This window comes from Rhizoctonia solani, chromosome 6 (genome assembly GCF_016906535.1).
Source record: "Rhizoctonia solani chromosome 6, complete sequence".
NCBI lineage: Eukaryota > Fungi > Basidiomycota > Agaricomycetes > Cantharellales > Ceratobasidiaceae > Rhizoctonia > Rhizoctonia solani.
In genome coordinates, this window is record NC_057375.1 from 1454386 (window position 1) to 1481301 (window position 26916).

Sequence of the window (26916 nt, forward strand, 5' to 3'; positions counted from 1 at the left end):
GGCTAAAGTTTGTAACCCGCAGGGTCTGGTATGTAGCCGTGGTGATCTGGGGTGATGAATAATCATGGGCGTCTACTCTGTAGGTAATTCTGGACCGGGTTAGATTGTGAATGTGGGCACCGGTATACAGCAACACCCGGTCGAGCCTCATTTTCGGATGCGCCCTCCTATCTTGGTCAGTAAGCTGGGGTGCCGGCCTCAAACCCCTTCTGCGTGTCCGCGGGAGATTCCAACCCGGTGGAGGTCTGGTGGAGGCTGGGTGAAGGCCGCCGATTCGTGTGTCGACAATAATAGAACGTTATTCTATTTGAGTGATAGGTTCTTCCGATACATCAATGCAACAACGCCTTCTCAATCTGTCCCCAAATATGTTGGCATGTAACTGCGCGTGTCTCGGGAACGCTATAATATTAAGTAAACCGGGAAATTTACTCTACCAATCGGACTTTCGCGCCTTTCATTAGTTTTCTGGTCTGATAAGTCAAAAAAAAAAAAAAAACTCAGGATCATTCATATTCATGAGCGCATGTAGCGGCCAGAGAGATATCATTTTTATATTCAGTTCCTATAGTTGTCCGCTTGGATACATTGACGACAGAAGCAGCGATAGAAGCAAACGGGCATACACCACAACGCGTAATACATCGTGTCAGCTTCAAACAATTTTGGAACTTGTGGGGGTACTAGTGGGTCATTGGGCTTTTAAATTTTGAGGAAATGTACTACATGCATAGTATAATGCCCTTCTCAAACTATGTTCTTGAATCCTTGAGTGGAATTAGTAATAAGCTAAGGCACTTGCACTGAGTATAGTGACCCACTAGTTAGAGAGAGGCATTGTAGGGCAAGTAGTTTGAGTGAAGGAGATCCATGAATAGAGTATCCCATGATGCTCCTTCCGACAGTCGACCTGTAAAGTCGTACATTTGTCCAGAGTGGTGATTGGTAAAGGGGTCTACGCTATCTGAGTCTACAGAGCTTCTCAGGACCGGCTCTGTCATAGGCTCTATTTGCGAAAATAAAGGTGGTGTGGTACTGGGTATAGTCGTGGGTGTAGAATGCAACGAGGCTTGAGAGAAAGGGTTTACATATTCGTATAATGATGCAAATCTAGAAGGCGACGTTATAAAGCCCTGGGGCTGTTGTGGGTTATCCGTAACCGGAGTGATGTCAGGCGGGCCGTCAATATCAAAAGTGATAGTGGTGGAGCTGTCCACTCGAGATGTATCGGTGTGTGATTTTGATGCTGTAGCATAGGCTGGAGTCGAGTGTAGCCGCAAGATCATCTCAAAATCGCTGACCACATCCCTAATAAGCACGCATGAAAATCGAAGCGCATAGTAAAACATCAATAATTTTTAGAGACAAGTGGGATAGGAAAATACCCACCTGAGCCGCCCAGACATGTAAAAACGTGATTCGCCTTGCTCTAGAACCTTTATACAGGTCCTCAGATCATCCTCTTTTTGTTGTCTGCTATATGTGCCTTCGCGTACGCTTTGTATCAATTCATCGCATTGAATTGACCCAGTTCCGGCATCAAGTCCATAATCAGGATCATTGCACTAGAGAAGGCTGGGTGGGTCATCCCAATGACTAGGCGCGAGCCAGGTGTATTGGAATAAGCAACGGCCATACTAGCGAATTCCCGTGCAGCTTCTCTGCATATCTTTAGAGCAGGCAGGGCTACTGACGACGACATGGTAATAAAGGATCGATTTGCTGAAACGACCAGCTCATAGTATATCGCCCACAGCGTGATGAGACTTGCGAAAAAGGACGAATTGTTGTAGTGCTGTGCATGAGGAAGTTGTACTTTTTAAAATTCATGTCCAAATGTATCGATATTAAATCAGCTAGCTTAAATAAATGGTGCACAAATTATCACTAGACTTACGATGAGATGGAAGACCCCGGACCCATTCTTTCAGTCTGATGTTGATATCATTGAACGCCCACGATGAGCCTTGCGGCCCGCCCAACCCAATCATTCGTTTTGTTCGGTTGGGCGTGTACTATTGATAGGTGGATTATCGTTGCGAGTCCATCAGCTCACTGTTGCTGTATCCTATCTCTTTAAACGCACCACGGTCTGGAGGCATCGCCCATAAAGTCGTATTAGCCCAATTGCTTGATTGAATATGCTCAGTTTTGGAGAGGTACTGTATGGCTGCGCTGGGGGAGAGGCCCCTGGTTCTAATGACCATAAATCATCATCAATTTCCGAGACATTATCCAAGTCGGAGCTATGCACAACCTAAGTGAGCGGATAACGTTAACGTAGCAAGTTATGTATCTCTCACTCCCAATCAAACATTGCCGTACATCGCCCGAAGTGAGCTCTAACAAACTCGAGAGTCAAACAGGTTGGATTGCAGTTGTAAGAGGCGACTCACCCGTAATACCGATCAATTAACAGCATCGACCTGCCCCCAGGAACATCTTAAATATTCATCTTATGCTAACATATAGGATGACGTACCAAAAACACCGCTTATGCAGTTCGGTTTCCAATGTCTGTGGTGATTGCATTCGGTGGGAGCCAATATCTTGCATCATTCGGATGCCAGTTCCAACTACATGCCACGTTCCATATGTCGCTGAGGAACCACAAAGGTATAACGCTGTAAGCTATAGAAATGTTCCATCAAAACTGCTTAGTCAAATTAAATATTAATTCGGCTCACCACCGTCGATTGTGCATCCCACAGTGTCAGCCTGGACAAAGATAGTATACTCCTTGGCCATAGATCCAGCTGTCTAAACCAACGATGTCCCGCACTTAACGGCACAGGCCACCTTTCGTCTAGGACCCTAGGGTCATCGCACCATCTTGCCCCGTTTGCGCATACGAGAAAAACAAGACGAAGGAATGACGGCTCGCGTCTGTGCACACCCTCTCCAAGTTGCTTTACGAACAAGGGACGGTGAATAACAGGAAAGAATGTGTTATCAAAGTAGGCATCCAATAGTACGGGCATCAAGTCCACTGGCGGAAGTTCTCCAAGCAGGTGCTCCATCATCCTGTCACTGAGAGTGTGTTCGTGGTGCTGTGTAATAGCGCGATCGGTCCTCCAAGACTCTGGCAGGCTCCAAGCTGTACCAATACTTGATGAGTTTTTCAAATCACCGATACTATGTTCCTGACGAAACGCTGCAGCGTCACGAGAAAGAACATGAGTACTAGAGTGGCCATGAAAGATACGTTCGTAAGATTTTGTAAACGCGCTATCGGCCCATAATGTGTTACTATCAATCAAGCCCTGGCCTTCCGAACAAGAATCAGTTCCCAGTAATCGCATCCGCTGTATTAATTCAGTCAAAGCTGGACTGCTCAAAGGACTAGCTTGCAAGCTCGATGTATCGTGTTCTGTTTTGTTTCGACCTAACTCTATCACTGGTTCTCTTTCTCGAGAAGACTCGGCCGGCTCCTGGTCTAGTAGATGGTCAATGTCCCTCTTGGTATTAACCCCCAATAGTAGCTTTTGGTATAAACTCAGAAAACCACTTTGGTTAACGGGAGTGTTAACTTACCTTCTTTAAGTGCATCTCAACCAGCCTCGTTCGTGCTTCGAGATACTTAATATAGCTGAAAGGTATTGGTAAATTGAGCTACCAGCATTGCAATATTGTGAATTAATAGTCTCACGAATCATCTGGAGGTGGTAGAGGTTTTGCCATGCGCGTCCAGTTGCACGGAATATTTAGTGCGATACAACCCCTACAGCTATTCTGCCGAAGTGGGTTGAATCTGCATCTAACCTATGGCCCATGGGTAGGTAAGATGCTTGAGGAGCGAGTATGGATTTCATCTTCCGCACCTGGTCATCCACGCACCTATCGCAGGCGATAATCTTATCCATAAGAAAAGAGTTCAAGAGGTCAGTCTGGGTCTACAGGACTCATGTAGCTTTATATTGACTCTGGTATGAATCCTTAACGATTGGTGCGCTTATGCTGGGACACCGGCACACGCGTAACCTTTTCCTAGGCTATGGATGTTTCAACGGCCCGGGCTCGATTTGAAATTATATTAACTTAGAGGACTCCCTGAAACTGCCGATACCGATCCAGAGTTGTCCTTGGAGATCTGACCACATTCAAAGAGAAGATACGACGCCAAGTCCAATTTCAAATGATCGGCCTGAGCCTTGAAATCTTACTACTTCTAATCACACACGCCCACATTCAATATCAACGAGCGACCATAGCCTTCTATAGGGCTCGGGCTAGCACTCGCCAGTCCCCGGATTTAGAACACCCGATAATTCGAACTAATATTGACTGTGCAACATCGTGGTGTTATTGTAGCTCAAATACATATAGCTTGGGAATTTCAGTGTATTGGTTTTTCATCCTCGAGGTAGTGAGTTCAAGACGAGTAAACGGTGGAGCTCAACACGAAGGTGATGCATGTGTGACATACTCTACTTTGGAGCGTGATTTCTGTTCCTCCCAAAGACATGATACTCTCGCTTATAATTAATCTCCCGAGAAGTGAAGGATCTTGGTCACAGTTTTGTTCCATGAGAATGGAAATTACCTCGGGCGCAATCTTGAGCAAAGGCAAGTGCTGGCGGAGGTTATGCGTCACCGATAACTTTGGCTATGAAATCCAAAATGCGGGCGACTGCCGTATTGAAAACAACCAATTGTCATCATGCCGGTCAATCAAAGCGCCCGCTCATCGGTATCAAAACAATGCGTACCCGTGAATGAGTTTGATAAATTTTATCGGGTGAGTAATCCACTCGAACGGAAGGAGTCTTTGATGCGCATATGGTCGCAGACAAGCTTATGCCGTCAGCTTACCCGATTTCCTCAATTCGTTCGCTTATCCCCACAATCCTCGTAGAGCGCCCGGGGGGTTAAGTCCGAGTCGGAACTTTTCCGAGTGTCTCCTCATTTGATTGCTCCAGAGAACTCGGGAGCAAAAGTGGACTTAGCTGAGTAAATAATCAACTCTGATTCTCAAATGGGCCAGTCTTATTGAGCCGGCTGATTTTCGACATGTACGGTTACCAGTACCTTTGAGACTATCCCGTGCTACGGTGAATTAGAGTTTGCACCCACAAGCTAGGCTTCTATTCAAAATTAAACTAGCCTATAGCATCATGATATATACTGCGTGCTCGTACCATGCTCGGGTAAAGAATTTGTATGTAAATATCTCACACTTATCCATAAGGAATTATATTAGTGTGCACCCAGGAAACACACAAAACGCCGGAGGGCCGGACGCTTTTCTCCCGCCACTCACTTGACATTGTGGCTGTGTGAACTATGGCTGTGTAGCTTACTAATGTATTCCTTATCTGGACATTCTGCAACGGGAGACTCGTATCTCCTAGAAAATCTCCCCAAATTATGTATATATGCGACTCAAAATTCAAGGAAGTTTAATACAAATTATTATATACCTCTCTTCATGCAGCCATTGCTTCGTTTAAATCTCGATATCAAAGGCAATTCGCACGCCTTGCGATTCGTCGTGACGGCGCAGGAATTGCGAACATTTACAAAATTAGCCAGTTAGAAGCGATGGAACTGGCAGCTGCGGCATGAAAATCAGTCTCGTCTGAGACAATTTACAGCTGCTGGAGACACATGGGAGTCGTCCCAGATGAGTCTAACCCCTCGTCGCCCAACGTCGAGCCTAATCATCCGGCCTCAGTGCGTATACCTATCCCCAACACCGAGCTCGAGAACACCAACTACGAATATTTGGGCTTAGGCGACGCGTACATCCATCCATATGTACGCGTAATGGTGGATTATCCTGCTTATCCCGTTCCGACCGAGCAGGAACTTACCGACGAGCAAATTAGCTTGGGTATGGATAGATTGCAGCTTGAATAGCCTTGATTTTCATGACTCTTGCTTGTCTTACTGTTGTATGTATACAAATATTACACTTCGGCAATTTATTCAATAGTTTGATTAATGTTGTTGAGCTTTGGCTATGTGAGCGCGTAATAATAGCACGTTGAGACTCATCCAAGCAATACATTTTGGGCAGAACACGTGACAGTGGGCACAAAAAAGCGGCTCCGCTCATTTGTGTGTACATGTTATGAGGAAACCCCCTCGCTTAGGATTTGATTTGTCTTGTCAACCTGCAGGGTCAAGAGTCCTGACTGTACAGTACCCACTTGCTTTACAAACCGTATTTACCTAATAGGAGCCCGGCCCGAGGCCTAGTCATCCATCCAAATGAGGTCATAACATTCTGCCTACAGGTTCCTTAAAGCACCCCTGTGCTATACCAGCCCGTCGTACCTCCGGGCTGGAAAGTGCAACGCAAGATTGATTAGGAATTTGAGTATAGTATTTTCTTGTTCTGAAAACCTTGTTTTTAATAAGAGCGAGTATAGTACTCTATTGGTTCGTCTATCACCGTCTGATATATGGATCAAGGATAATTTGACAAATCTATTTATCTCTTTGGTCAAGGAGCTCGAATCTCAGGCTGTATTGTTAGGGATATAATAATAATTTTTGGGCGTTGAATCTCAGGCACGATTTTTGGTTCTTAAAATCATGTTTCACACCAAATTAACTGTCCGCCCTAAATTCATTTTGGTTGAGTAGTACATAAACCAAAGGTTGTCTCGAGTGACTCCCTCGAGACGGCATAGTGACAGTGCTTACAATCGTGTGTGGCATTACTATAGTATAAGCTGAATTAGGCAGGTGATTCTCCACGTGGCTGGTTATACTTACTCAACACACGAAAGACCACCAGCGATCTCTGCACTAGTCACCGTAATCCTATTTAGTGCATGAACACTCCAGAGCCTGGAGGACTCACAATGTCGTGGCGCCACCGATCATATGCATCCAAGTTCTATTAGGATAAGCGCCCACGAATAGGAGAAGTGGCTGTGCCCTTGGGGTGCTGGAGGTTAGAACAACGACGACCACGCGATGAACTTTTTCAAGGCTAAACAGGTGATTAACATAGTTCTGATAATATAATAAGATAAAAGCTGATGTGAACAGCGTACGCCATCTGAAATTGTGCGGGGACTGAGGGATGCGATCAACAAGCTGGACGCAGGGCCACCAGGGAGCGAGACGAGGCGCAAAGTGAGCGGCTGAATTAGCTAGATTCTTCATAGCTAACTAACATGATACAGGCTAGCGAAGATGTTACAAAAGGACTCCAACAAGTGAAGGGATTCTTACACGGTGACGGAGATCCAGGTCCAGAACTCGTCGCCCAATTAGCCACGGAGGCATATGCTGCCGATCTCCTTCCAGCACTGGTCAAGTCGTGTGCAAAGTTCGACTTTGAGGCACGCAAGGACGCGGCACAAGTCTTTTCACTGTTATTGAGGCGTCAAATAGGGAGCCGTAGTCCAACAGTCGAGTATATCGTCACAAGGGAGGTTATTGTCTTTGATGCACTCAAAGGGTGAGTTTTGTCTTGTTAAATCCATGAACAAAAGGCTGAGGGCGAGGAGATATGAGAACGAGGAAATCGCACTTAGTACCGGATTAATATTGAAAGAGATGATTAAGCACGAGCCGATTGCGAGGATACTACTCTACTCAGACCAGTGCGTTAAATTCGACATATAGGTTTATTGAGCTCATGTGTCACAGGTTTTATTCCTTCCCACACTATATCGAGGATACTACATTTGGGGTATCCTGTGATGCTTTTGCCAACCTGAAGGAAACCCTTACGAGACATAAACCGATGGTGGCCGAGTATCTTGAGGCGAATTACGATCGCGTAAGCTTTCTCCGCCAGTTTGCTACCTCTGCTAACTCGAGTCCCTAGTTCTTTACGATGTACACAAGTCTGCTAGTATCTAGCAACTATGTGACTAAACGTCAATCCCTTAAACTCTTGGGCGAGATACTATTAGACCGCGCTAATTTCAATGTCATGACGCGTTATATTGGCGTCGAGGCGAGTTTCAATTTCAGTTTTGAATACCTCTTTGATACTGACTTGGGTTTCACTTGGAAAATCGTTCTTAATGCATTTGATGTCCTTTCTCCGACACTGTTCTCCCCAAACCGACGGACCAAATTACCAAACAGGCGAACCTTAAGATGATGATGAACCTTTTGCGCGATAAGAGCCGCAACATCCAATTTGAAGCTTTCCATGTGTTCAAGGTTCGTCATTTCATAATTTTTGTTCTGATATCCCGGATAGAGCAGACCTTTGGATATGGTTCGGGTGGAGTGGACTCTCAAGTTCTCATATTATGGCGGGGTGACCACTCGGACCAAGCTCAAAGGATGGAGGCTTGAATCTTTTCGGTGATGGTTGACTACGCTAGGAAGCCTGGCCCTGGTTGAGGGAATTTTGCAAGAGAGCGGTCAACCAGTGATAGCCTTTCATAGCGACGACCTGTTTGAAGCCATCAGACACTTTGCAGCATTCTTCGATCCTTTTCTCCGGTATTTGGTTGGGATCTACTACTAACAACCCTTATTATAATAGGTGTTTGTCGCCAATCCCAAGAAACCTGCACAGATTGAAGCAATCCTACGACGAAACAAAGACAAGCTACTTACTTTCCTGAGAGACTTCCATAACGATAAGGAAGACGAGCAATTTAGCGTAAGCCCTTAACTTACTTTGTATAATTTAGTTCTCATGACTTTTCCCGCCTCTGCTCCTAAACCATTTGACTGGGCTGTCCAACCGAAATATCAAATAAACCAAACAGGACGAGAAACAATTCCTAATTAGCCAGATTCAGGCACTTTGAGTGATCTCATACGCACTTATCCGCATGTAACAAGCATTTTCGTTGACTTGTTTCTGTCAACATCGCTATCCTGTACACTTAATTTACCTTGATCTTGTATAGATTAGCCGAGCTGCAATTTAAGCTGGGCGCAGAATGATCACGACAGGCCGTGGAACATGGCTATGTTCGCCGAGCAGAAAGGATAGTTTAATTGATCATTTGACCTTCCCGCTCTCCATGCCTCTTCGATACACACCTGGTACTTTGGGTACCAATAATACGAAATTATCTTGTTTATATTATAAATAAACGGAATCACAGCATTCTCTTAAGATGACACACTAAAGCAGTACAACACAATCCCAAGTACTCGCTGTGAGCTCCAAAACAACAAGATCGGCGCTGGGCCTAGTCCTTTCGTTCTATAACACAACATGGTATGTATTGTGTCGGTTAGGTATTGGACAACCGAAAGTAGGTATACACCAACAATATTGTGCAGCTCGCCGGAGTGTGCCAATTGTTGAATGTGGTACTGCATGCGCACTGTGTTGCATCAGTCAACGTAAAGGCGCACAGGCGCCATGCATAATGAGGACTAATACAGCCCCGGTTTATATCATACGTTGTACGTATGGGTCCGGCTCCATCCGAACAACATAATTTTTTTTGCCACCTCCACAAGTTCTATAGCAAGTCACACTTTGACTTTGAACTATTATTGGCGGGACGGTATCTAATTGGCGCCCTCTAGCTCGCGGGAGCCTGGAGCATTCCAAATACATTGGCATTCAGTTCGTCTGATGATGGAACACAACATCGGACTTTGTACGAACGAGGGCTTATCACCCAGGGGATTGGGACTGCCTTGTAAGGTTAAGCATGAAATAATGGCATCTTCCTCAAATGCTCTTTTCCAGGATACAATAAGCCTTGTGAGATTGTCTTTGTTCTGTGAGCGATTGAGAAATTCGCGTGACTCGACGATAAAGGCGTGCATAAAGCCAGATGTGAGATGAACTATTCCTGACTGGGCCAAGATTCGAGTATTATCGTGTTGGTCCACTGAATTGAAGATCATGAAAATATTGTCTTATATGAGGGTGCGTTTGCATAGGCACAGCAACCTTCCGGTCATCGATTTTCAGGACTCCGGTCCTCAGATTTATTGCGACAGGACATACATATACATGGGGAAACATAAAAGCTAGGAAGGACGAATTTGGATGTCGACGTGCCCTTGCTTGACAATCGGGCATCATCCCTCGAGTCTTCCAGGAATTGTCGTGCCAGAATATCATCCTTGCTGAGCGTGTTTTGTTGCACGCTCTCGCTCCCTTCTCACTAACCAATCTTTCATATTCTTTGCGTCCTTTTATATAAGCCGGTTAATAATAATGGAGTCAATGAAATATCGAAACAGACCTGTCGTTGCCTCGCGATTAAATTTCTTCGTTCTTGCATCCATGACAAACATTCTGGATTAGGACTTCCGTCAGTTCTTCTGAAGCCCTTTATTTTGTGGTTTACGAATCCAACTTCAGACTGAAGACACCAATCTGAACATTTCCACTTTCCACGGTCAGACGGCGCGAGCTCTGAAAAAATGATCGAACTGAGCGAGCATGCTATTCGCTGAAGTTCGACGTACGAGGTGATGAGTACACGAGCCAAAAGAGCTTGACGCGCTCCAGATTTATGGTCCTAATATGTCAGAACAAGATGTTGAAGGCTATTCTATCGATCAGGTAGGCTCAACCTACTTTTTATTGCGGCAGGTATCACAGAGGCGAATTAGCAGAGCCAACTCTATGGTACAATGTGTCGAATTGCCGCAGGCCTATCTGGCCTGTTAGAATCAAAGTAACTGCGAGGTTAATAGATTGGATGGGGTCATACCGAGCATTCATTGGTAAGTAGCAAAGCTATATAACGGTGACTTGAAATGTCCTTGGGACGCGGTGGGAGATCTGAGTCTCTTTCTACGGCAGACCGCCAAAAGTGTGCAGCGCTCTGGTTGGTGAGCAACAGGTGGAAAGGCTTGCTTGTTCTTGAAAGATAGAGAAGACTTAGAGAATCAAGGTGCCAGATTATCTGATTAGTAAGTTTAGCGTAAGATGCCAGAAAAATTAATATATAGTGATAACAGACTTCAGTTAGAATGTCTAGTGGTATACCGCTCAAGTAATTAAAGTTTAGCTTTTTACCAAAGTGAGCTCAGGATTAGGATATCTTCATACAGGTCTCAAGAATAATTCACTTTACCCTTTGGGCGACAGGCTGTTCAATATTCAAAGTGATGAATCCCTGTAAGGAGTGGCGATGTTAACAAGCGCATGACGTATTTTGGATGCTCAGACAAACTATCGGAAGAGGTAAGCTAACTAAAGGAGAAATTATGATATGGTTCATGGCATTTACCACTGGTATCCGTCGGCATAGCTGGCTCAACACCGGGGCTCAACCCTCTGTAATTATAAATTAGAGCGGGCCAGTAAAGATACCCGTTGATGATACTCCACATTTAAAGATTTTAATCAAGTGTGCTTGAGACTTGGGAGTATGTACGATAGCTTAAGAGGGGGACTAGGGGAAAATAGGTGTAAACCAAGGCAAGTGAGGGGCGCAATACGAGCCCAGGTCTTAGTTTCTGGTATGCTAGCGCTTTAAATGGGATCTCCTATCGTTACGCCCCAAGTTAGAGGGCACAGGCCCATCATCATCGAGAATTAGGAGGGATTTTGGTGTCATGCCACGCACAATATCTGGTTTCGTGGACTTCCAGGACTTAAACGTATATGTATTTGATCAGCATAAGCTCAGCATTTCCGTATCAGTTCCGGGTAACCTCTTTAAAGCATCCCCGTGAGTTGGCTTATTCTAAACGTTAGGACACGTCAATTCTACACAATATCGCGTACCATCTCCTACACAGGCGATCTCCGATGCAAGAAGTCCGGACCCAAGATAGTGGCAACTGTATAGGCTGTGATACTGACCCCGTTACTTACTATTCTCGCACACCGGCCTCAACACCAATCGTGTACCCAGTAACCGTAGACACTGGGCTCCCTTTATGTGCAGGTTTGACTACTTCTCAGACCTGTACATGTGTCGGTCCCTCCTGTAGATTGGTCTATTCTAATGCTATAAATGCATAGTACTGAGAACAGATCAACGATGGGTGAAGAATCTCCGTGACCGCGAGCGAGGCTCGTGGTGATCAATCCAAACTGTGATTAAATATAGTGGCACTATGAATAAAAAGGCAAGTGTATTACGAAGATCCCAAGACACCAGGATATATTCGATGTTGCGAAGCGAGCAATATGAGCGAAAAAAGGAAGAGAGATAGAGTATCGACAATATGAAGACAAACGGCTACATGGCCCGTGCTGAAGCTTCAGCTCAGTCATGGTTGTGTACCTACGCAAGCTACGATGGCACAGAACACTAAGCTATTGAATTCAGGCTTAAGCTTCGTTTATCTTTGTGATCGATAATTACAGGTCAGAAGTGAGCAATCGCGAGTCTTTGGCTATTGGATCCCACCAAATTCCTTAAAAAACACCTTGAATCAATAAAATCTAGTAGCGCTTCAACCTCCTCCGCAACCACCCTAAATTAACACATGTCTCACTTGAAAACCACCAGAAGTGAAGAAAAAAAAATAGACGCTTACCCCTCCACATGTACCTCCACCCATACAGCCTCCGCCTCCCGAGCATCCACCATTGCTGGCGCCCGCGCATACACCCATCGGGCCAATATAAAAACCTCCCATAGGAACCATAGGATAAACACCCATCCCAGCTGCACATACACCGGCAGAGTGCTTTCCATCTAGAGGAGACGAAGTCAAGTTCTCCCCGTTCAGTACCCCGCCATCATGAGTAGCGCAAGTTTCGGCCCCATATGGAATAATCGGTGTTCTGAATAAATAGCTATTATTAACTTAGGTTTGATAGGAAAAAAATCTTACAGATTAGGGTCTGGCATGGGAGGCATAAATCCCCGACCATGTCCTGCAGATCGTTGCACATTCATTGCTTCCCATCCATCTGGCGGAACTTTGCCCTTGTCCACATACGACTTCATCTGCTTGTCCCACTTGGCGTACATAAGTGCTCTGTTATTACGGCGACTCTGGAACAAAGGCTGTCCCGTGATAATCATAGAATTATGCTCAGAAGGATGCGTAGTTGGCGCATCGCATTCATGGGTGGAAATAAGCTGCGGGCGAGAGTTGGAGAATTCGACGGCCTTGCCCTTTCCCCGGAATATTCGTGAAATCGATTCGCCTGGGTTGAAAGGCTTGTGTGTTGGTGGGCGTGAGCAACCACAGACATGATAAGGGACACCCCATCGTTGCTGCACATAATATTGGTTGGAGATGAAATGACTACCGCAAATCATTATACATACTTCCCAATACTTCGCTGTCTGCTCGTATGCCTCTGATAGCTTGTTCTCTTCGACCTTGTCATCATGATCAATGAACTGTCCCAGGACTTCTAAAGTCCATATCCTTTTCGGTTTCGTATGAGCAATAATTAGAAATACGGTGGATGGGACTTTACCGGTAGCTCTGTTGTTTCAACTGATGGGTGTGCCATGCAAGATCCTGTAAAAGGCTATGAGAAATGTATGCATTGAAAATACAGCTAAAGCACATACAATATCCTATGCATAAAAAATCAATGCACATATATGCGTCTATTGCTAAATTTACTTACAAGCGTCGGAACAAGCATTTTTCGACTTAACTGGCTCATGACATCCAGCCAAGCATGATAGCGGGCGATGCATCGATGAATTACGGTACAGTCATGATCAAATGCCTGAGGCTTTGTCCAGCCTAATCCAAGCATCTTGTCGATGAAACCTCCTTGGCGAAGGATCTGGATGAACATCGCGTATATCTGTAAGCAAGGTACCAGATAACAGGTAATGAAGACGTTACCGCGCCGCAAAGCTCTATAGAAAAAGGATAGTATGGGCATCGGTAGTAGCTTAAAATACGAGTAACCCTAGAACCAGATGAAGTGGTCGTTTGTGCGTACTGTTGATCACACTTACTGTGATCCTCCTCCTTTTAAACTTAACCCATTTTTGAGAGAGGTCTCTAGCTGCTTGATGGAATAGTTTATCGATCCTGCAAGCCAATCTCCGCGCGTAAACTTCATCGATGCTGGTGTGAAGAAGGCCTAACAGCAGAATATTAGAACGGTTTCCGAGAAAAGAAATTTTAACACACCTTGAGCAAAATGTCATTACTACGCATTGCCTGCTCGGGGTTCGGTTTCCCAGTTCTCCAATCCAACAATGTGCCACTGTATCAGACCATTGAGCCATGTTATATTAATTTATGAAAATAAGAGCTCACGAGATATAGGGCTTTTGCTCCGGATTACTTGATTGGTGAGTCAAACCAATCCGTACTTTGATAATATCGTCACACAAACCTCGAACCATCATGTCCTGACACAGGTTAATATAGCTATGGGATTGAGCTCCTACTTACTTCTCGATTAAATACTCCCATACAAATATGACATCGAGCCTTGAAACCGTGTTCTGCAAATCCAGTTTTCTCATTTGTGATCCAACAGACTTCATTTAGCGTGGATTTTTCGCATCTTGGACAAGGAACAAACATTGTGTTCGCAATAGTCGTGTTTGATGGACAGCACCACGGTTGTCCAGTAAGAGATTCAAAACGATTCTGCCTCTCGAGAGATGGGTGCAGGGCGGCTAGCGTATCGACATCTATGATCTTGTTCAAATGATTGAAAGGAAACCCTCTGTACTAAAAATGAGAATTAATCAAATGAATGATAAGCTTTCCTTACGATATACCCAGCAATTGTGATTTTTTGGTCAGTCCATCTTCATAATATACCCTTGGATTCAGCAAGTATGCGTGCCAAGCCATTAGCACATCCAATGGAGGTAGTTCGTCCTCGCTCAGCAACCTTGGGTTTGATGCGTCCAGGTCGACTGGAAGGCCCTTGGATAGCCATGCTGCGAACCGATCAACGGCTCGGGCCAAGTAGATCGCCCATAGCTCATCGGTCGAGCCGCGGACATCAACGCCTTTCTGAGATTTTATCTCTGACTTGAGGCGTGCAAAGGCTCCCAGAAAGACTAGGTGAGTTTTGACTTCGTACACAGTGACCAGATCATAGGGTTGAGTTGTTTTGCCATTGATAACAAGCGCTGGTGGAGGTCTAGGCTCAGGATTTTGACCCCCCGAAGCACAAGCTTGGGTGGCAGATATTGATACTTCGTTGCTAGACTGTGGCTCAAGTGGAGGCTTGGAATCAATGAAGGCCCGAGGTGTTGAAGAACTGGACTCAAAAGCTGGCGGTGCCTCATCTCTTAAGTCTGAGGATGGGGTGTATGCTGATGGTGGGGCAGAATTTGTCATGAGTGTTTCGAGCCTTGTGATGGTCAAAGCAGCAGTCAAGTGTGTCAGTACGTGAGCTATATATGATGGGTGATGAAAGGTTCGATATAGTAGCCCGATGTATAAGGCACCGTAAGGCACCTGGAATACTTTATCCACGTGTGCTTGGACGTTCAAAATCAGAATACGTAGGATCCTTGACAGAACATTGTGGGTACGGTAGCACTGCAATACCGTGGGGGTGACCGAGTGACTGGAATATACTTATGTAACTCGACGGATCCGACTGTACTGGGCACAGAAGAAACGCTCAACTAATCTACGCCGTACCAGATACATCCAACATATGCGCACGTTTGCGATCGCATGCCTTCCATTGGCGCCCAGTGTCTTCCTGGTATAAATTTATTATATCTATCTCATCAACGATAGATCAGTAGCCGAGCCAGTCATGTTTCAGTAATCCTTGGGCTCGGATCGTTGTTCTTGGTCCTACCATACCAAGGGCGAGGATGATTCATTGTATCGTAGCTACAGGATTCCCCATGTGTATAATTGTGGAAATAAGCCAAATGGTGCGAATCGCAATTGCTCGAACGTGAAGCAAGCAGATGGAAAAAGGTAAAGGAAGGTTAAACAACATAACAGAAATCCCAAATGTTAAGCATTAGATCAAATGGCATTCAAGCAAGAAAACGCACATATATACTGTGGGTGTTGTATAAGCCAAAAAGATTCCCTCGGAACGGGTTCGAACCATTGACCTTGAGATTTTAGATTGCTCATTACAGTCTCACGCTCTTCCAACTGAGCTACCAAGGGTTGATATCCAGGATCAGCAGTAACGTCAAGACTATTTTATAATACTCCAACCGGAACAGGATGTTTCTATGAGAGAAAAATGGACAAAGCAAATTCAAAATACTAGCTAGAATGTGCAACTAAAGATACAGAGATGAACAGAAGATGACTGAGTTTTGGCGCTCGAGCATTTCGCTCGCTTTTGTAAACTTGGCCTCGAGCTCGGTGTTTCCGATCGCGTGTGCGGCCTGAGTCATTTGGCGGATGAGCTCCTGCAAACGTCTGAACACACGGATGAGGGAGCCTTCAAATTGGTCCGTCATCTAGACCAGTGTTAGATTAATCGGGTTAACCTCCAGATAGATGGGACGTACCTTGCAGATATCAGCGAATTTAGCACCCCTGCACCATTGCAACACTGCATCCATCAGCTCCACCTTGAAGCTCTGTACATACTCCTCCTCATCAACAGGCATTTTGCTCTCCTTTGCTACCTTGGCGATCCTTCTCGCTATTTCCTGCAAAGTTCTCAGCGGGCCAGCAAGTTCCTCTTTGAGTTTCGTCGCTTGTTCGCTCTGCCAAACAGCTCAATACTAGTCATCGGATGGAATAATAAGACTCACCTTTTCAGTAAATACGAAGCAGCTCAATAGTGCGGCACATTGCTCCGGCAATAGGCTGTTGAATACCCCGTTGAAGACCATCTCGGTCAAGAGCAGTTCATCACCGGTGCTAATCTCGCAAGCGACCCTGCCTTTGATCTCGACCACATCGTCAGTGCTCGCAAACCCTAACCGGCGCAAGACTCGCTTTCGGCATTTGAGCTCATCCATCTGCATTACGTCCTGTGCAGCGCCAAGAGTCTTTTTCAGGACCCGAATCTGAGCACTGAGATCTTGTTTCTGCGCATATGCGTCGTAGAGTGTAGGCAGCCGGGGGTCAGAGTGTAAGGCATGTCCTTCGAGCTGTCTCTCTAGCGTAGCGATTCTCTGTCCCAGGTGAGTAACAAATCCAAGAACACCCAAGATAACTCACCTCGACCAGCTCCTTAAACTTTACGTCCTTGATGTTCATGTTATTAATAGGATCTAACAGGGCGATCCCCTTTGGGAACCGCCTCTTGACTTCGGTAACAACTTTCCACAGGGTCTCTCGTGCAGAAACGGGACGCAAGTCTTTCGACATATGAACACGGATGTGACTGATGCTTGCTATCGTTGACAAAAGCACGGGGCATACGAGTGGCTCCCCTTCCTGCCCAGCAGGGCATGGCTTAAACGCCCCCGAAGAGGTGGCTTCAGTCGATTTGGTATTACCGGTCGTCGTGGATCCCTTGGCACAATTGAGGAGCACATCCACAACGTATTTTTCTTGGGGTGGAAGGGACTCAAACGCAGTGATTGCAGATTTGTTATTCTATTCGCTCGTTAGCAAAGAATAACCCAACTATAGCCGTACATACTTTGGGAGCAGCTCGCTGTGTAAAATTAACCACGACACCCCACCCAAAATCTTGGTCACCATGTTTGACTGTGACCAATCGTCCAGGTTGCAAGAATGGCAATGCATATGTTGGATGCGTAATAACGGTCCGGAAGTCCTTTCCAAGCTCGTCCAATTGGTTTCGAATCTCATAGTATTCACTAATGGATTCTTCCTCAGGTACGACCAGTTCGGCTTTCTTTTCCTCCAACTCCGTAAGCTCTAAAACAAGGATCAGCCCCGTACTAAGCTCGGCCAGTTATCAACTCACGAGACTCCAAGGCAGGAACCTTGGTGCCATTCTGGTACTGATAGAAGCACCTCTCAAGCATGTACTCGGGGCTTACACCCTCCACCCGCATCAAGTTCAAAACCATATTGTATCCCAAATGGAAAGCCGAGTCGAGCCGATCCGCCTCGCCCTTGACCATTCCCTTGGCCGTCGCGGGTTCCAGCTTGGCGTTCACCATCATAATTACCACTCCTCGATCGTCCAACCCTCGACGTCCAGCACGACCGGACATTTGAATGTACTCTCCAGAAGATAGCGGACGAACGCCCCGTCCATCGAATTTCTCCACGTCTGTAAAGACGACCGTTTTGGCTGGCATGTTCAACCCGATTGAAAATGTTTCCGTCGCAAAAAGAACCTTGATGAGTCCTTCTTGAAAGAGAATTTCGATGACTTCCTTGAGGATAGGAAGTAGACCTCCGTGATGGATCCCGATACCACGCTTGAGCAACGGCAGCAAATGCTCAATCTGAGGTAGCTTTCGGTCTTCCTCGGACAGTGCCGCAATAGCGTTTGTGTATACGTTTTGGACCATCTCTTGTTCCTCCTCCGAGTTGCACTCCAGTTTAGACATTTGAAGAGCGAGCGCTTCGCATTCACGTTTACTAAATGCAAACACAATGACTGGATTGAAGTTTTTGGCAATAATCATCTTGACAATCTTATAAATGTCCGAAGGGCCTAGTCATAGGTGAGTTGAAAGCCAAGGACAGAAAGAGTGATACTTGCCTTTGGTTCCTCCACCTTTTTTTGTCTTCCCCCTTTTGTTACGCCCACCCAGTGGGTCTGCCGGGTCTTCACCTTGCATCGAAGCCAATTTGCCCATTGCTTTCTGGAAATTATCTTCTCGAAACTCGCTTTTTTCGTTGACGACAAGATAGATGCCATCACCGCCAGCAGGAAAGAGATAGTGTTGTAAGGGAGTGGGTCGGAAGTTGGTGTAAACAACATGACAGGGTTGTTCGTGTATTTTAGAAATCCAATGAGCGAATTCCATGGCGTTGGGAATTGTGGCCGAAAGGAAAACGTATCGAACGGTGTGAGGGAGTAAAATAATAGTCTCCTCCCAAACAACGCCACGCTCTGGTAGCGAGGTTTATTGAGCAGGATGTAGATAAATTTGAGATGAACTTACCAGCATCTCGCATGTAGTGGATCTCGTCAAAAATAACCCAGGCAACTTCACGCATGATCTCCGAACCTCTGTATAGCATTGAACGGAGAATCTGAGCCATGATATGAGCATGATAACACCATAATCTAAGAGAGCCTACCTCGGTGGTCATGACCAAACATGAAGCAGTGGGATTAATGGTGACATCCCCTGTCATAAGTCCAACGTCTCCGAACTCGGCCAACATTTCTCGGTACTTTTGATTACTAAGGGCCTGTTGTACGGCTTAAGCTGTGGGTCTAGCCAGAATAATTAAACGCACCTTGATTGGACTGGTGTAAATCACCCGCTGTTTGTCTCTCAGGCATTTTGCGATCGCATACTCGGCAACAACTGTCTTGCCGGCGCTAGTGTGTGCAGAAACCAGCACAGACTCGTTTCGGTCAATAGCGTACACAGAGAGTTGCTGGAATGGATCTAATGTGAAGGGATAGACCCGTGCTGGTTTCTCTGGAGGAACATGCTCCTTAATAGGTGTATATGGATATCCAGGAGGAACAGCGACTTGATGTCGAACCTGGTAAAACTTAGCAAACGAACAATGATTAGATAAATGTATCATACCTGGTGAGTGAGCTTCAAACTGCCCCCTTGTTCCGACGTCTCCTGACCGGTCAAGCCATGGCTGACTGCGACTTCGCGTTCTGCCTGTACCTCGACAGCGTCCACTTCGACAGATTCTGGAGCGTCGATTTTTTGCTTTTTGACGGCTGGCTCAGCAGGACTTGCCTCTTCGTCTTGTAACGTCGGTTTCGTTTCGCCACCAACCTCCGTGCTAGGTGCTGCTTCACCCACACCTGCTTTTCGCTTTTTCCTTTTGGGCTTGGATTCGCTAATCCCCTTATCCATAGCAGGGCCACTATCGCCAGTAATATGAGAAAATAAGTCGTCCATTATAAAATCAAGGCCCGAGTGGAGGGTGAAATCAAGAAATTATCGCGTTACACAGTTCCAGGTCCTGCTGACAAATACAAAAACAAACAAACCACCACTATACTGAGAACGAAGCATATATACTATGTTTATAGAGGCGCGGAAGTTGCCCGTGGAGGTTTCAAGTCCCTCATCCACGGTCTTTCTACGCTAATATTAGAATATGGTTGAGAATACGATTGAAGCCATTGGTCTCCGAATAATTTCCATCGTCGGCCCGAGAGGTACTCGACTTCATTTAGATCCGAGCAGGAACTGCGCCATGTCCGACACAGTTGAACTTCCTCCCTCTCAGTCAGATAGGTGGTATACGATGGGGACGATTCCAGGTTTGTTTTTATGACAAAACATTGCAAGTCCTTGAGGTGAGTGATGAAATTGTGGACCTGGGGACCAGTATCAGTCGCCTGTCAAAACCCACGCAGAGACTAACTCACTGCCTCTGTCAGAGTATCTACCAGCTCCCTTTCGCCCTCGTTTCTCAGCATGACCTCCAACCGAATCAGATGAGGAAGTGCAGTAGTTAACTCGAGTAGGAATCCCCGAGGGGTAGACCATTCACGGCTGGTACCCAGGTTCAGCCCTGTTGAATAGAGCTCCAACTCGCGCACCGGTATGCTAGATAAAGCCATTTTTTGTATTGCATCCAATAGCTCAGGATATATAGGATCACCCCTAATTGTCGCCCTCTCAACGGGCCGGCCGGGTATTACCTGGGCCGCAAGTGACGCTCGCCCGCAGAATGAACGGAGGTTGGGAACATGGATCGGTTGTAGCCCAGGGAAAGACAAGAGCGATGTCAAAGCAAGTGATTGGATTGTTGGTTGCCGCTCGAGGAATGTATGCAGGATTGGATGACAATCTACCGTCTCCCAGGCCAGATGCCGTAGCTGAAACGTGCAGTGATTCAGAATATCAAGCGCGAGAATCGGAATACAGCCCAGGTCCAAATATTTAAGGTTCGTGGCCTAAGAAAAATTCGGATTTATGAGTTGGGAATAGACTAGCTGGGTCAAGAATTTACTCGCCTCTCTCAAAGCAGTGATTTGAACCGACTCGAGCGGATGAGCGAGTTGGACCCGATTCCTAGGGTGGGCGGTTTCAGCTCTGAAGCTAATCACAGCTCTAGCCAATTCGTGCCTTTCCAACAATGTCGCGCTACACCGTAACGCTCGCTGGGGGTACTTTACCAGCACCAGATGGTGGTACATCATAGGCTCGACTACTTCCCGGCACGCTCGACATACTCGGACAAGCCTGTACAAATCGGGAAATAAAAGCGATGAGGCAATAGTCTCCAAAATCTCAGCGGGTAAAGGGAATGGGTGGTGAATGCCTTTTTCTCGCCCGCGTATGAAGAGAGACTTGAAGAATTTGGACATGAGTGGGTACCCAGCTGCTGGCCAGGGCTTGGACCAGTCGGCCACAACCCATCGAGTGAGACACGTCTGGTATATATGAGAGTATGGCTTGATTTCTATTCACGATCAAAAAAACGTGTGGTCTTGCGTATATCCTAAGCCCGGCTGTAATGGATGGCAGGAGATCTCACTCCTTTGTGCGCGTACAAAGGAGAACGGGTCATCATAAGCGTAGCCTATCGCAATTGGCTTCGTGTATATAAATTGGCTCCGGGTTTGAGAACCTGGCCGCGATGGGACAGGATCCTCTGCCGTTAGGCTTGAGGAAATTAGACCGATAAACAGCCAATCAATCCAACCGCGTACAGGTTTCATTTCACCAAAACGGAAATAGATTACACGGCGAGATGACAGGTTGACGGTGTCAAATATGAGTCATTATTGAATATTTACTTATTTCCGATATTAGTCTACGCGGTGATTGCGTTTGGTGAGCCACAATTCAAGGAGAGCGTTGGTAATTTATAGAACCAACTACGAAGCCACTATCCACGTGATGAGAGTTTGGCCCGGCTCCGCCCGGAAGTAAATTTCGTCAACACACGACACCTCAAGCCCGACGCCAAAATGGTGAGTATAACCAAAGGGGTGCAGAGTAAATGCGCAGGACTAACAGACTATTATTTAGCCCAAGGAGGTCCGAGACATCAAGGAGTTCATCCAAATTGCGACCCGCAAGGACGCCAAGTGTGAGTTGTACAATCATTCAGCATCTGCTTATTCCGTGTTAAATTAGCATGATTACAGCCGCCCGGGTGAAGAAGACTCCCCCCAAGGTTGCTGGCGGAAAGACTGTAACCAAGTTCAAGATCAGGTGCTCGCGATACCTCTACACTCTCGCCCTCGATGATGTAGAAAAGGCAGAAAAGCTCAAGCAGAGTCTCCCTCCTGGTAAGCGCTGAATCACTCTTCGGTGCTCTCTTACCCTGTGTTTGCTATCCCTCGATTCCAATACTGTGATCAGGTGTTGATTCTGAAACAGCTTGCTGACCGAATACCTATCTGTAGGCCTTGAGGTTCAGGAACTCAGCGCATCAACCAAGACCAAGAAGAAGTAAACTTTTGGGCTGGGTGTAGATGATGGGTTGAAGTTGGCCGGTATGCAGTGCGCACACCCGATGTCAGTCGCTACGATGTTCAACCCGCGGAAGCTGAGGTATATGCTATGCTGTTATTCATTTGTTTTATGAGATCACATTTCATGCTGTGAAAACCGAGCTCTTCAACAGAAGTCTGAAGAAACCTCTATGACTTGGCTATCTTGGACTGGGTTCTTCAGGCGATTTTGTATGAGGTACGTCCAGTTAACGCTAGATATACTAGGAGAAACCGGTGGATTCTCGGGCTAGTTGTATCTTGGATGTACTGCGCGTGATCCAGTCGCATACCATCAGAAAAATCACCCGTGGACGGGCTCAACACGATGACAGTTGATGGTCCTCTGATCTGCGTTACGTTGTACTTGCAGAAAAGACCAAGCGTACATAGCCTAGTATGCCTTGTCAATTTCAACCACTCGTCAAGTGCGTACAAGATATGCTCTGGTAGTGGAATATGCATATCTTCTTCCACAACTGAAACACGGCCATATAACAACCTCCATTCCACTAGAAAAGACACATATATGTGGTCGTTACGAATGAATATGAATAGCCGCATAATTAAGTCACTACCAGGATCCTCAAATGAGCTGTACACTCCGCGTGCCAATATAGTACAATACTGAATACAAACAAGGGTGGTATCAAGGATGGGCGAAGCAAACCTTGTATTGCCCGTTATTTAAGCCACAGTCAGAGGAAATGGGATGAATGTGGATATAGTAACCCCAAACCAACAGCCTCATAGCTCAATCTCAAACGGATGCCTTACCAGTTCATCATACAACTCGACGGGAAGATCCCTCACCAATGCAACGGCAATTTCGATAACAGGTTGTGCTTGAAGAGGCGGGAATGTGCGCAGTAGTTTCATGGGACTACAAAGGTAGCCGCGTGAATAAACATCATAGAAAGATTCCCGAGAGTATGGAGATGTAACTATAACAGTAAACGACACGAACTTACCTTCGACTTGAGAGAATTGAATCCCTCATCAGAAACAATTGCGCAATTACGCACAAGATATTCAGATGCACGCCGAATGCTAGGAGAAAGTCCCAGAGGCGGAGCACCTCAGCCAAAGGTGGAGTACACGCACAAAGTGTCAACACAGCTAGAGAGAAAGATGTCTGTTAGTTTCAGATAAGTAGTCATAGATTATTGGGGCGACTAGAACAAGGAAATGATGGTAGTGTCGAGATGTGCGATAGATGGGTGGACATACAGGGAAACGCGTATATCTCCGCGCTCAGATTCTTGGACCGAAGGTGCTGAAACAACTCCGGGTCGGCTATTTGTAGACATCGATCCAAGAGCTAGATAAATTACGAGCACAATTAAGAGACTGGTTGGTTATTAAAAAAAACAATAACTACCTTTAACCCACGATGAACTCCTTCTAGTGTCGGTTGAACATACAATGGGCATTCAATTTCGATAAATCTAGATGTATAATTCGTGACTGGCCCCCTTTGACATCATCGGGAAATGAGCAAACGCACCTTGAAAAACAATGGAAGGCTTCAAGCTCGGAGGAAAGAGTGTATAGGAAGGGAGCAGCAAGCACATTCATGCCTTGTACGTATCGAAAGGGTAACTGGGTAGGAGACTGTCGATCTGGGGCGAGCGTTAGCATTTACCTTAAAGTGATAGCAATTAAATTCACCATGATTTCGCCAGACAAATGCATCTAACAGACGGATCAACATATCTTCCCTAACTCGGGACTTGAACTCCATGTCGGTGGCAAGGGTTCTAGAGTTTAAGTTACAGTAATTTGCCAGTGGCACGACTCTGCTCGATGCTCACCGAAAGGTATCATTCCTAATCTTTTCTCTGTCCGGACTAGCCCCTCGGGCGATATATTGAATGTAGGTATCACCGGCCAGAGGACCGTCGACGCGAAGTAGTAGCTTCCAAATGCGGGGGCGTAACGAAGAATCCTATATAACAGATCAGTATCTGGGCTATTTTGACTGACTGATTGCATTACCTCAGAAGTTGGGATTCCACCCAACAATATCAACCGACGGAGCTTTTTAAGCCCATCATCAACATCCTCCTTGGTTCGAAATTTGGTGGCTGATAGACGGGGTGCATTAAGTAGTTTATTGAGAGCAACTGCAGGGTTGCTAGAGCCACCGCTGGACCTGCTTGTTGATGACGTAGATTTACGAGGTCGATTCGACGGTTCGGACATTTGGTTGTTGATCAGGGCAAGAGTTGCTCGTCGAAGCCTCACTATCACGTGACTATGTAGTGGCAGTGCATGGAGCAAACCAAGAGTGCCCGATAGCAGTGCAACAGTATTTCAGCAGCTTGTATTCTTTTGCAGTAGCTCAATATATCTATGCCCTCACCCACACGCTGCTATTAGCGTCAATGAAAAAGTTGATATTGCACCTATACTCATCCTCGTGTCGGTTAAGTCAGCTAGTCGAGATGGTACAAGCTATCAGAGTCATGCTATAGCTCTATCTCAACTCTCTTGCGAAAGCTCAAATCTTTTAATTCTATATTGAAATAAACCTTATATATGAATACAGTTGACCGGCTCCCAAGTGCGGCTTGCTACAAAATAATGGCCGGAACTCCGAAGACATCAGGTTTTAGAGCTATGGTCTTCGCAAGCCTATAAACTTTTGAGCAACTCTCGATCATTGCTAAAAGTATGCGTATTTAGCTACTACTTATTTACAAAATATATACCGCTCAGGCATGCAGTGTCACTGGTAGCGCGCTTGCCTCGCGAACTATAAATTGGATGTTCACCAGGCTATATATCCAATAGACCGAACCTCGAGTAGTAAGGGAATGGGGTTAGTTGCTAGTAGACTCAGTTTTCGGCAGGTACAAACCCCATATAGTAGTTGCAATTCTTACTTCCGTCAGTGGATACGCACAGCTAGTCCAGTGGCCGTGCTGATATTTTGACTCTAGCGTAGCGCGCGCGGCGCGGACCCTAAGTGCGTATTATCCTGCCTACCACTCCAGATATAAAAGCAGTTCATTTACTGTCGGTCAACTATCGCTCTTCTTACCTCCAGTTCCATGCATCGCTCAGTACTTCTGCCCTTTAGCCCGGGCTGTATCTGCTTCTACCTATTGGCCCAATGCTTTTCAGCGTTTGGTCAAGAGGATAATGATGATGTTGATCTTTCTAAAACTCGTAAGTTATTCTGCTCAGGTCATGTAACTACTGGATGACAAGTTTCTTGAAAGCCCTCCACTACATTCCAAGCAAGACCTGGGCTTTGATAAGTGCAGGATGTTACATATTCACAATCGCGATGTGCATAGTTTGGTCTATGCGTCATTGGGGAAGGTATATGCTTGTTATAATGATTGGAGCAAGCTTCTATGCTGGTGGCCTGCTGCTTCGTATAGGTGAGTGAACCAAAGACAACCTTAGACATGCTAACCAATAGTTGCAAACCAGTATATGCCCAGGATCCCACCAGCGTAATGAAATACGCTTCGATGAATTTGATTATTCTTCTCTCTCCGTGTGCGTTTATCGCTGGGGTATGTCAGCTTCTTCTATAAACATTCCAGTATACCGACTATCACAATGCTTAGGTATATATGTTTCTCGGCCGTCTTGCGTTTCATTTAAACGCAGTTGAGCACTTGGCTCTCAGCCCGCGCTGGCTGACCAAAATATTTGTGGTGAGGCTCCTCCCCCAAAGTAATAAACTGGGTTTGACTTAATACATCTTATAGACGTCTGATGTCTGTATGTTAATCTCTTTCTCGCTTCAAATAATTTCTCGTTCTTCCCTACTCACTTTTAATGATAGTCACGTTCCTTGTTCAAGCCACGGGTGGTGGGCTAACAGCCATGGACGATCCCGAGAAACGGGACATGGGGAAGAAGGTACTTCTAGCTTCCCCAAACAATTACATCAATCGTCGATACTGACCAACTTTAATCGAAAGCTCTTCATCGGAGGCTTAGTTGCCCAGCTCATATCGTTCTTACTCTACACTCTCATATTCGTGCTTTTCGTGAATCGTGTCCGAACTCACATGAGGGTCGAATGGGATAACAGACCCAACGGCCTCATGGGCCATTGGCTTGCTCTGGTAATATCAATGGCGGTTAGCTGTGTGGCTATTATAGTAAGTCGGTGTACTTCTGCTAGACGTCCAGGTAACTTATCAAGTGAGCTCTAGATTCGTTCCGTATTCCGTGCTCTGGAGACTGCTCAAGGGCGGGAAAGCGCTCTGGCGAGCAAGGAAGGGTATTTCTATGTGCTAGATTGTTTTGTTCTTTGGATATCAATTACGTGAGTGATATCTTAAGCTTCTTTTAATGGGTCCAGGCTAACAGAATACAAGTGTTTTTATCATCACTTGGCCGCCAAGATACCTAACAGGCTATAATCCGGCTTGGAAAGACAGTCGAGTTGAGCTCACGTCAAGGAATTATGGAGCATAGTCTTAGAAACCTAATTCTTAGAGGCTGAGCTTGCTCTTTTGGCCCTGATAGTAGATTTTCAGGTATTGTTTGCAAGCGATAAATTATAGATCATGATGGACAGAAGGCCTATAGCTAGTACTATAGTCATTCTCTTTCATCAGCGT

General features: G+C 45.9%; 8 protein-coding genes across 8 annotated transcripts; 3 read left to right on the plus strand and 5 right to left on the minus strand.

Annotated features, from left to right (window-relative positions):
• Positions 1–824: 824 nt before the first annotated feature.
• RhiXN_05890 (uncharacterized protein) lies at positions 825–1406 on the minus strand (the record flags this gene model as incomplete). Its single annotated transcript, XM_043325706.1, has 2 exons — positions 825–1308; positions 1390–1406. 2 exons carry the CDS (start codon positions 1404–1406, stop codon positions 825–827), a joined length of 501 nt encoding a protein of 166 aa, XP_043181138.1.
• A 98-nt stretch (positions 1407–1504) lies between these two features.
• On the minus strand, positions 1505–3681 carry RhiXN_05891 (Fungal specific transcription factor domain; the record flags this gene model as incomplete). Its single annotated transcript, XM_043325707.1, has 9 exons — positions 1505–1815; positions 1898–2015; positions 2087–2246; positions 2304–2342; positions 2397–2426; positions 2483–2631; positions 2688–3482; positions 3535–3589; positions 3650–3681. 9 exons carry the CDS (start codon positions 3679–3681, stop codon positions 1505–1507), a joined length of 1689 nt encoding a protein of 562 aa, XP_043181139.1.
• Positions 3682–6927: 3246 nt separating this feature from the next.
• On the plus strand, positions 6928–8596 carry RhiXN_05892 (calcium-binding protein 39; the record flags this gene model as incomplete). Its single annotated transcript, XM_043325708.1, has 8 exons — positions 6928–6951; positions 7003–7089; positions 7140–7417; positions 7467–7562; positions 7609–7741; positions 7790–8002; positions 8056–8133; positions 8465–8596. 8 exons carry the CDS (start codon positions 6928–6930, stop codon positions 8594–8596), a joined length of 1041 nt encoding a protein of 346 aa, XP_043181140.1.
• A 4099-nt stretch (positions 8597–12695) lies between these two features.
• Positions 12696–19769, minus strand: RhiXN_05893 (ATP-dependent RNA helicase DOB1; the record flags this gene model as incomplete). Its single annotated transcript, XM_043325709.1, has 22 exons — positions 12696–13088; positions 13143–13245; positions 13298–13341; positions 13395–13400; positions 13454–13639; positions 13681–13747; positions 13797–13924; positions 13975–14050; positions 14104–14198; positions 14242–14521; positions 14570–15160; positions 16078–16250; positions 16302–16502; positions 16551–16916; positions 16963–17343; positions 17390–17631; positions 17681–18382; positions 18479–18784; positions 18837–18927; positions 18976–19089; positions 19138–19392; positions 19440–19769. 22 exons carry the CDS (start codon positions 19767–19769, stop codon positions 12696–12698), a joined length of 5130 nt encoding a protein of 1709 aa, XP_043181141.1.
• Positions 19770–19897: 128 nt separating this feature from the next.
• RhiXN_05894 (ATP-dependent RNA helicase DOB1) lies at positions 19898–20440 on the minus strand (the record flags this gene model as incomplete). The annotated part of the gene is made up of 2 exons (XM_043325710.1): positions 19898–20194; positions 20246–20440. 2 exons carry the CDS (start codon positions 20438–20440, stop codon positions 19898–19900), a joined length of 492 nt encoding a protein of 163 aa, XP_043181142.1.
• Positions 20441–21796: 1356 nt separating this feature from the next.
• Positions 21797–22287, plus strand: RhiXN_05895 (ribosomal L38e protein family; the record flags this gene model as incomplete). The annotated part of the gene is made up of 4 exons (XM_043325711.1): positions 21797–21799; positions 21858–21918; positions 21977–22120; positions 22238–22287. 4 exons carry the CDS (start codon positions 21797–21799, stop codon positions 22285–22287), a joined length of 258 nt encoding a protein of 85 aa, XP_043181143.1.
• A 784-nt stretch (positions 22288–23071) lies between these two features.
• On the minus strand, positions 23072–24529 carry RhiXN_05896 (Rab domain cell division control protein; the record flags this gene model as incomplete). The annotated part of the gene is made up of 8 exons (XM_043325712.1): positions 23072–23207; positions 23350–23443; positions 23555–23645; positions 23706–23772; positions 23832–23946; positions 23996–24084; positions 24139–24272; positions 24323–24529. The coding sequence occupies 8 exons, from the start codon at positions 24527–24529 to the stop codon at positions 23072–23074; spliced, it is 933 nt and encodes a 310-aa protein (XP_043181144.1).
• A 1141-nt stretch (positions 24530–25670) lies between these two features.
• On the plus strand, positions 25671–26770 carry RhiXN_05897 (RTA1-like protein; the record flags this gene model as incomplete). Its single annotated transcript, XM_043325713.1, has 8 exons — positions 25671–25716; positions 25769–25854; positions 25909–25998; positions 26053–26065; positions 26130–26206; positions 26269–26451; positions 26506–26618; positions 26671–26770. 8 exons carry the CDS (start codon positions 25671–25673, stop codon positions 26768–26770), a joined length of 708 nt encoding a protein of 235 aa, XP_043181145.1.
• Positions 26771–26916: the final 146 nt, after the last annotated feature.